General features: G+C 48.3%; 1 protein-coding gene across 1 annotated transcript; it reads left to right on the forward strand.

Annotated features, from left to right (window-relative positions):
- The first annotated feature begins 423 nt into the window (after positions 1–423).
- LOC121843187 (sodium-dependent phosphate transporter 2-like) lies at positions 424–8,306 on the forward strand. Its single transcript, XM_042312788.1, has 6 exons — positions 424–901; positions 2,402–2,542; positions 3,434–3,519; positions 7,314–7,410; positions 7,857–7,980; positions 8,231–8,306. Exons 1-6 carry the CDS (start codon positions 610–612, stop codon positions 8,304–8,306), a joined length of 816 nt encoding a protein of 271 aa, XP_042168722.1. The 5' UTR covers positions 424–609.
- The last annotated feature ends 2,039 nt before the right edge of the window (positions 8,307–10,345 follow it).

Raw genomic sequence — 10,345 nt, forward strand, 5'->3', positions numbered from 1 at the left:
TTTACACACACACACACTTTCAGTCTGCTCGCTTTAATCAAAGACTGCGCCTCACAGGTCATTGGTTGGGGTTGGGGGACAGTCACTCTGATTGGTTGGTGTTGGGGGAGCAGACATTATCATTAGTCGGTGTTGGCGGACCAGACATTCTCATTGGTCTGTTGTTGGGGGACAGTCACTCTGATTGGTTGGTGTTGGTGGAGCAGACATTCTCATTGGTCTGTTGTTGGGGGAGGATGTCTAGCCTAATTGTGACCTCTAACCTCTCTTTTCTTTGTGTGTTTGTTTGTCAGGTGAGGGACGTGTGTAGAAGGGACTGTCTCAGCTCTGAGTCATGGAATGGCCCCTCCGTCCGCCACGAGCCGCCTCCTCTCCACAGACTGACTTCCAGACCCTGAGTTAGCGACACATTGCTCCCCCAACTGAACACAACCAGGAAGGGGACGAAGTCACAGCAGAGCTTCGTACGCACAGAGGAAAGGATTTACAGCTCCTCTCCAACGAACCAACAGCTAGCTGCTTTTAGCTGAGTTGATTAGGTTGAGTTTGGTAGGTTTCTCTCCTTGTCTTGTTTTTTTCTGTGGATTTGGGATTTTTGATCGAGTCAAGATGGTGGATTTACAAGAGTACCTGTGGATGGTGATCCTGGGCTTCGTCATAGCCTTCATCCTGGCGTTCTCTGTGGGGGCCAACGACGTGGCCAACTCGTTCGGAACGGCGGTGGGGTCAGGGGTGGTGACGCTGAAACAGGCCTGTATCCTGGCGTCCATCTTTGAGACGTTGGGTTCCATGCTGCTTGGAGCCAAGGTGGGGGAGACCATACGGAAAGGCATCATAGACGTCAACCTCTACAACGAGACGGTGCCTGTTCTCATGGCGGGGGAGGTCAGCGCCATGGTCGGTACGTATACCATACCCTGTACTATACCATACCACGTCTTACAATGTTACGGTACGTATACCATTCATTGTGTCAGTGCTGGGGATGCTACCAGTCTGGGGATGCTACCAGTCTGGGGATGATACCAGTGTGGGTGATCTGGGTCTGGGGATGCTACCAGTCTGGGGATGCTACCAGTCTGGGTGATCTGGGTCTGGGGATGCTACCAGTGTGGGTGATCTGGGTCTGGGGATGCTACCAGTCTGGGGATGCTACCAGTCTGGGGATGCTACCAGTCTGGGGATGCTACCAGTCTGGGTAACCTGGGTCTGGGGATGCTACCAGTCTGGGTGATCTGGGTCTGGGGATGATACCAGTCTGGGGATGCTACCAGTCTGGGTGATCTGGGTCTGGGGATGCTACCAGTCTGGGTGATCTGGGTCTGGGGATGCTACCCGTCTGGGGATGCTACCAGTCTGGGTGATCTGGGTCTGGGGATGCTACCAGTCTGGGTGATCTGGGTCTGGGGATGCTACCAGTCTGGGTAATCTGGGTCTGGGGATGCTACCAGTCTGGGAGATCATTCTCATTACACTGTCTTGTAGTATTATACAGCTGTCTGACAACAGGTTTTTATCCAATATGAAGGCTAACAATAAGCGATTTTCTTGAACTGTGCCTGAACCTAACTGACTTAGCCAGCAGCATACCACCCTGCATACCACCCTGCATAACACCCTGAACCATCCAGCATACCATCCAGCATACCACCCAGCATACCACCCTGCATACCACCCTGCATACCACCCTGCATACCACCCTGAACCATCCAGCATACCACCCTGCATACCACCCTGAACCATCCAGCATACCACCCTGCATACCACCCGGAACCACCCAGCATACCACCCGGAACCACCCAGCATACCACCCAGCATACCACCCTGCATACCACCCAGCATACCACCCTGCATACCACCCTGCATACCACCCAGCATACCACCCTGCATACCACTGCTGGCTTGCTTCTGAAGCTAAGCAGGGTTGGTCCTGGTCAATCCCTGGATGGGAGACCAGATGCTGCTGGAAGTGGTGTTGGAGGGCCAGAAGGAGGCACTCTCTCCTCTGGTCTAAAGAATATCCCAATGCCCCAGGGCAGTGATTGGGGACATTGCCCTGTGTAGGGTGCTGTCTTTCGGATGGGACGTTAAACGGGTGTCCTGACTCTCTGAGGTCATTAAAGATCCCATGGTGTTAACCCCGGTGTCCTGGCTAAATTCCCAATCTCGCCCTGAAACCATCACGGTCACCTAATAATCCCCAGTTTACAATTGGCTCATTCATCCCCCCTCCTCTCCCCTGTAACTATTCCCCAGGTCGTTGCTGCAAATGAGAACGTGTTCTTACCTGGTAAAATACAAAAATGGACACAAAAGCATCTCCTTTAAGGGATGGTTTCTATCATTTTTCAGGCTAAATCTTATAGTTTGTACGACCACCTCTCTCTCTATCTATCTACAGGTTCAGCGATTTGGCAACTCATCGCCTCTTTCCTCAAATTACCCATCTCCGGGACGCATTGCATCGTGGGTTCGACCATCGGGTTCTCCATGGTGGCCATTGGCACCAAGGGCGTACAGTGGATGCAGCTGGTCAAGATTGGTATGTCAATGACTATGTTACACAGCCTGCTCTGCATAGGGTTTACTATCAATGACTACATTACCCAGCCTGCAGCTGGTCAAGATTGATAATTATTTGTTTATTAGGATCTATTTTAGCCCACCACTGGCTAGTCATCACATGACTCAGTCTATTATGAATACATTACCTAGCCTGCTCTGGGGTAGGGCTGACTGTTTATGACTACATTACCTAGCATTCTCTGGGGTAGGGCTGACTGTTTATGACTACATTACCTAGCATTCTCTGGGGTAGGGCTGACTGTTTATGACTACATTACCTAGCATTCTCTGGGGTAGGGCTGACTGTTTATGACTACATTACCTAGCATTCTCTGGGGTAGGGCTGACTGTTTATGACTACATTACCTAGCCTGCTCTGGGGTAGGGCTGACTGTTTATGACTACATTACCTAGCCTGCTCTGGGGTAGGGCTGACTGTTTATGACTACATTACCTAGCCTGCTCTGGTGTAGGGCTGACTGTTTATGACTACATTACCTAGCCTGCTCTGGGGTAGGGCTGACTGTTTATGACTACATTACCTAGCCTGCTCTGATGTAGGGCTGACTGTTTAGGACTACATTACCTAGCCTGCTCTGGGGTAGGGCTGACTGTTTATGACTACATTACCTAGCCTGCTCTGGTGTAGGGCTGACTGTTTATGACTACATTACCTAGCCTGCTCTGGTGTAGGGCTGACTGTTTATGAAAACTACCCAGGAGTGGTTATTTTAGGATACACAGTGATGTGTACCTCATTCAGTCTGCTCATGCAAGCTAGGATCAATGACCTATCAGAATTGATGCTCTCAAACATGACCTATGACTACATTACCCAGCCTGCCCCTTCTTTCCCTGTTTTCTCCAGTTGCATCCTGGTTCATCTCTCCCCTCCTGTCAGGAATGATGTCAGGGTTCCTCTTCTTTCTTATCAGACACTTCATCCTTAATCAGGTGGGTTACCGGTAGTCACATTATACGTTATTAGTAGTGTGTGTGTGTGTGTGTTCCGGCGCCGACAGAGATGGCCGCCCGCTTCGCGTTCCTAGGAAACTATGCAGTTTTTTGTTTTTTTACGTGTTATTTCTTACACTAGTACCCCAGGTCATCTTAGGTTTCTTTACATACAGCCGACAAGAACTACTGAATATAAGATCAGCGTCAACTCACCATCAGTACGACCAAGAATATGTTTTTCGCGATGCGGATCCTGAGTTCTGCCTTACAACCAGTGTAACCGAGTGGATCACATGCAGCGACCAAAAAAAAACGACTCAGAAAAAGAGGGAAACGAAGCGGTCTTCTGGTCAGACTCCGGAGACGGGCACATCGTGCACCACTCCCCAGCATTCTTCTTGCCAATGTCCAGTCTCTTGACAACAAGGTTGATGAAATCCGAGCAAGGGTAGCATTCCAGAGGGACATCAGAGACTGTAACGTTCTCTGCTTCACGGAAACATGGCTCACCGGAGAGACGCAATCCGAAGCGGTGCAGCCAGCGGCTTTCTCCACGCATCGCGCCGACAGAAACAAACATCTCTCTGGTAAGAAGACGGGCGGGGCGTATGCCTTATGGCCAACGTGACATGGTGTGATGAAGGAAACATACAGGAACTCAAATCCTTCTGTTCACCTGATTTAGAATTCCTCACAATCAAATGTAGACCGCATTATCTACCAAGAGAATTCTCTTCGATTATAATCACAGCCGTATATATCCCCCCAAGCAGACACATCGATGGCTCTGAACGAACTTTATTTAACTCTCTGCAAACTGGAAACGATTTATCCGGAGGCTGCATTCATTGTAGCTGGGGATTTTAACAAGGCTAATCTGAAAACAAGACTCCCTAAATTTTATCAGCATATTGATTGCGCAACCAGGGGTGGAAAGACCCTGGATCATTGTTACTCTAACTTCCGCGACGCATATAAGGCCCTGCCCCGCCCCCTTTCGGAAAAGCTGACCACGACTCCATTTTGTTGATCCCTGCCTACAGACAGAAACTAAAACAAGAAGCTCCCACGCTGAGGTCTGTCCAACGCTGGTCCGACCAAGCTGACTCCACACTCCAAGACTGCTTCCATCACGTGGACTGGGAGATGTTTCGTATTGCGTCAGACAACAACATTGACGAATACGCTGATTCGGTGTGCGAGTTCATTAGAACGTGCGTTGAAGATGTCGTTCCCATAGCAACGATTAAAACATTCCCTAACCAGAAACCGTGGATTGATGGCAGCATTCGTGTGAAACTGAAGGCACGAACCACTGCTTTTAATCAGGGCAAGGTGTCTGGTAACATGACTGAATACAAACAGTGCAGCTATTCCTCCGCAAGGCTATCAAACAAGCTAAGCGCCAGTACAGAGACAAAGTAGAATCTCAATTCAACGGCTCAGACACAAGAGGTATGTGGCAGGGTCTACAGTCAATCACGGACTACAGGAAGAAACCCAGCCCAGTCACGGACCAGGATGTCTTGCTCCCAGGCAGACTAAATAACTTTTTTGCCCGCTTTGAGGACAATACAGTGCCACTGACACGGCCTGCAACGGAATCATGCGGTCTCTCCTTCACTGCAGCCGAAGTGAGTAAGACATTTAAACGTGTTAACCCTCGCAAGGCTGCAGGCCCAGACGGCATCCCCAGCCGCGCCCTCAGAGCATGCGCAGACCAGCTGGCCGGTGTGTTTACGGACATATTCAACCAATCCCTATACCAGTCTGCTGTTCCCACATGCTTCAAGAGGGCCACCATTGTTCCTGTTCCCAAGAAAGCTAAGGTAACTGAGCTAAATGACTACCGCCCCGTAGCACTCACATCCGTCATCATGAAGTGCTTTGAGAGACTAGTCAAGGACCATATCACCTCCACCCTACCTGACACCCTTGACCCACTCCAATTTGCTTACCGCCCAAATAGGTCCACAGACGATGCAATCTCAACCACACTGCACACTGCCCTAACCCATCTGGACAAGAGGAATACCTATGTGAGAATGCTGTTCATCGACTACAGCTCGGCATTCAACACCATAGTACCCTCCAAGCTCGTCATCAAGCTCGAGACCCTGGGTCTCGACCCCGCCCTGTGCAACTGGGTACTGGACTTCCTGACGGGCCGCCCCCAGGTGGTGAGGGTAGGCAACAACATCTCCTCCCCGCTGATCCTCAACACTGGGGCCCCACAAGGGTGCGTTCTGAGCCCCCTCCTGTACTCCCTGTTCACCCACGACTGCGTGGCCATGCACGCCTCCAACTCAATCATCAAGTTTGCGGACGACACAACAGTGGTAGGCTTGATTACCAACAACGACGAGACGGCCTACAGGGAGGAGGTGAGGGCCCTCGGAGTGTGGTGTCAGGAAAATAACCTCACACTCAACGTCAACAAAACTAAGGAGATGATTGTGGACTTCAGGAAACAGCAGAGGGAACACCCCCATCCACATCGACGGAACAGTAGTGGAGAGGGTAGCAAGTTTTAAGTTCCTCGGCATACACATCACAGACAAACTGAATTGGTCCACTCACACAGACAGCATCGTGAGGAAGGCGCAGCAGCGCCTCTTCAACCTCAGGAGGCTGAAGAAATTCGGCTTGTCACCAAAAGCACTCACAAACTTCTACAGATGCACAATCGAGAGCATCCTGGCGGGCTGTATCACCGCCTGGTATGGCAACTGCACCGCCCTCAACCGTAAGGCTCTCCAGAGGGTAGTGAGGTCTGCACAACGCATCACCGGGGCAAACTACCTGCCCTCCAGGACACCTACACCACCCGATGCTACAGGAAGGCCATAAAGATCATCAAGGACATCAACCACCCGAGCCACTGCCTGTTCACCCCGCTGTCATCCAGAAGGCGAGGTCAGTACAGGTGCATCAAAGCTGGGACCGAGAGACTGAAAAACAGCTTCTATCTCAAGGCCATCAGACTGTTAAACAGCCACCACTAACATTGAGTGGCTACTGCCAACACACTGTCAATGACACTGACTCTACTCCAGCCACTTTAATCATGGGAATTGATGGGAAATGATGTAAATATATCACTAGCCACTTTAAACAATGCTACCTTATATAATGTTACTTACCCTACATTGTTCATCTCATATGCATACGTTGATACTGTACTCTATATCATCGACTGCATCCTTATGTAATACATGTATCACTAGCCACTTTAACTATGCCACTTGGTTTACATACTTATCTCATATGTATATACTGTACTCGATATCATCTACTGTATCTTGCCTATGCTGCTCTGTACCATCACTCATTCATATATCCTTATGTACATATTCTTTATCCCCTTACACTGTGTATAAGACAGTAGTTTTTTTTGGAATTGTTAGTTAGATTACTTGCTCGTTATTACTGCATTGTCGGAACTAGAAGCACAAGCATTTCGCTACACTCGCATTAACATCTGCTAACCATGTGTATGTGACAAATAAAATTTGATTTGATTTTGATTTTGATTTTTGTGTGTGTGTGTGTGTGTGTGTGTGTGTGTGTGTGTGTGTGTGTGTGTGTGTGTGTGTGTGTGTGTGTCAGAGGTGGCTGGTGGTAGGAGCTACAGTATAGGATGAAGGGCTCATTGGACTGTTTGACTCCTTTCCATGAATTCTATTCCAGCCATTACAATGAGCCTCCTATAGCTCCTCCCACCAGCCTCCTCTGGTGTGTGTTTGGTTTTGACCTTGTGTGTGTTGACCTGTGTGTGTATTTGTCTTTAGGATGACCCGGTGCCCAACGGTCTCCGTGCCCTGCCAGTGTTCTACGCCTCAACGATAGGCATCAACGCCTTCTCCATCCTTTACACAGGAGCACCATGTAAGAACTAGGACTGAGCCTAACCCAACCCTAACCCTTTACACAGGAGCACCATGTAAGAACTAGGACTGAGCCTAACCCAACCCTAACCCTTTACACAGGAGCACCATGTAAGAACTAGGACTGAGCCTAACCCAACCCTAACCTAGCCCTTTACACAGAAGCATCATGTGAGAACTAGGACTGAGCCTAACCCAACCCTAACCTAGCCCTTTGCACCTCACTACTTTTTAACTTCATCTTTATATTCTCTCTCTCGCTCTCTCTCTGTCTCTCTCTGTCTCTCGCTCTCTCTCTGTCTCTCTCTCTGTCTCTCTCTCTCGCTCTCTCTCTGTCTCTCGCTCTCTCTCTGTCTCTCGCTCTCTCTCTCTCTCTCTCTCTCGCTCTCTCGCTCTCTCTCTCTCTTTTCTCTCGCTCTCTCACTCTTTGCTCTCTCTCCATCTCAGTGCTAGGTCTGGAGATGTTACCGGTGTGGGCTATAGCTCTGATCACGCTGGCGGGGGCTCTGGTCTGTGCTGCCGTGGTCTGGTTCGCTGTCTGCCCCTGGATGAGGCGGAAGATAGCAAGTATGTATTACCAACCAGCCCCGTCCTCTGTCCCTGTCCCCTGTCCCTGCACTCTGTCCCCTGTCCCTGCCCTCTGTCCCCTGTCCCTGCCCTCTGTCCCTGTTCCCTGTCCCTGTTCCCTGTCCCTGCCCTCTGTCCCTGTCCCTGCCCTCTGTCCCTGCCCTCTGTCCCTGCCCTCTGTCCCTGCCCTCTGTCCCCTGTCCCTGTCTCTGTCCCCTGTCCCCTGTCCTTGTCCCTGTCCCCGGCTAACTCAGCACACAATGTGCCTCTCTGAAACGAAACAACCACTGCCAACCGATGTGGTCTTTCATCACCTCTGGCCCAAAGTAAAACTAGCTTACTGGACAGAGTAAGTTATCTAAGCTTCTTGTTGGTTAGGGAAATTAGTTATTTATTTGGGTCTGTTTCATGGTTAAGGTTAGGGTTTTGTTTGGTGGTGAAGGTTAGGGTTTTGTTTGGTGGTGAAGGTTAGGGTTTTGTTTGGTGGTGAAGGTTAGGGTTTTGTTTGGTGGTGAAGGTTAGGGTTTTGTTTGGTGGTGAAGGTTAGGGTAACACATGTTTAGCAGATATTACTGCGGGTGTAGCGAAATGCTTGTGTTTCTAGCTCCAACACTGCAGTAGTATCTAACAATACACATTCATCATGATTACGCGGTCGGACTCTCTACGACAATGAGCCTATTTTTTGCAGTGTTATACAGACCTATTCAGACGAGACTAGTATTGTTAGAGACGTTGGTTATGTAATTATTTTCCAAGCATGTGTGTTATTCCAAAGGACCATTCACACAGGATTAGTTTTTTCTAAACTGCTCCCTGTAGTTATAATTTTTTGTTTAATTCAATTTACTCTTCTAATGGGTACCTGGGTAATGGAGATTTTTGTTCTAGGCGTGAAGATATAACGTCATGTTTAGACGATTTAGGCTTTGCATAACTCGTGCTTGGCTACCAAATGTTTCATTCATAATCATCATAAAAAGCTAGAATCTACAATCAAAGTAATAAGTAAATAAAATCAGCGCATTAAACCTCAGACACTTTCAAACCCTTCATTCCGGGTTGTACAGTGCCTTCATCCCCCTTGGGGTTTTTCCTGTTTTGTTGCATTACAACCTGTAATTTAATTGATTTTTATTTGTATTTCATGTAATGGACATACACAAAATAGTCCAAATTGGTTAATTGAAATGAAAACAATAACTTGTTTTTAAAAATAAAATAAAAATTACACGGAAAAGTATTGCGTGCATATGTATTCACCCCTTTGCTATGAAGGCCCCAAATAAGATCTGGTGCAACCAGTTACCTCCAGACGTCACGTGATTAGTTAGATTGCACACAGGTGGACTTTATTTAAGTGTCACATGGTCTGCCACTTGATCTCAGTATATATACACCTGTTCTGAAAGGCCCCAGAGTCTGCAACACCACTAAGCAAGGGGCACCACTAAACAAGCGGCACCATGAAGACCAAGGAGCTCTCCAAACAGGTCAGGGACAAAGTAGTGGAGAAGTACAGATCAGGGTTGGGTTATAAAAAAATATCAGAAACTTTGACATCACACGGATCTCCATTAAATCCATTATAAAAAATTGAAAGAATATGGAACAACAACAAACCTGCCAAGAGAGGGCTGCCCACCAAAACTCACAGACCAGGCAAGGAGGACATTAATCAGAGAAACAACAAAGAAACCAAAGATAACCTTGAAGGAGCTGCAAAGCTCCACAGCGGAGATTGGAGTATCTGTCCATAGTACCACTTTAAGCCGTACACTCCATAGAGCTGGGCTTTACGGAAGATTGTCCAGAAAAAAAGCCATTGCTTAAAGAAAGAAATAAGAAAACATGTTTGGTGTTTGCCAAAAGGCATGTGGGAGACTCCCCAAACATATGGAAGAAGGTACTCTGGTCAGATGAGACTAAAATGTAGCTTTTTTGGCCATCAAGGAAAACGCTATGTCTGGTGCAAACCCAACACCTCATGGCGGTGGCAGCATCATACTGTGGGGATGTTTTCCATTGGCAGGGACTGGGAAACTGGTCAGAATTGAAGGAATGATGGATGGTGCTAAATACAAGGAAATTCTGGAGGGAAACCTGTTTGTCTTCCAGAGATTTGAGACTGGGACGGAGGTTCACCTTCCAGCAGGACAATGACTCTAAGCATACTTTTAAAGCAACACTCAAGTGATTTAAGGGGAAACTTTTAAAGGTCTTAGAATGGCCTAGTCAAAGCCCCGACCTCAATCCAATTGAGAATCTGTGGTATGACTTAAAGATTGCTGTACACCAGCAGGAACCCATCCAACTTGAAGGAGCTGGAGCAATTTTGCCTTGAAGAACGGGTAAGAATCCCAGTGGTT

Source organism: Oncorhynchus tshawytscha, unplaced genomic scaffold, assembly GCF_018296145.1.
Source record: "Oncorhynchus tshawytscha isolate Ot180627B unplaced genomic scaffold, Otsh_v2.0 Un_contig_2844_pilon_pilon, whole genome shotgun sequence".
NCBI lineage: Eukaryota > Metazoa > Chordata > Actinopteri > Salmoniformes > Salmonidae > Oncorhynchus > Oncorhynchus tshawytscha.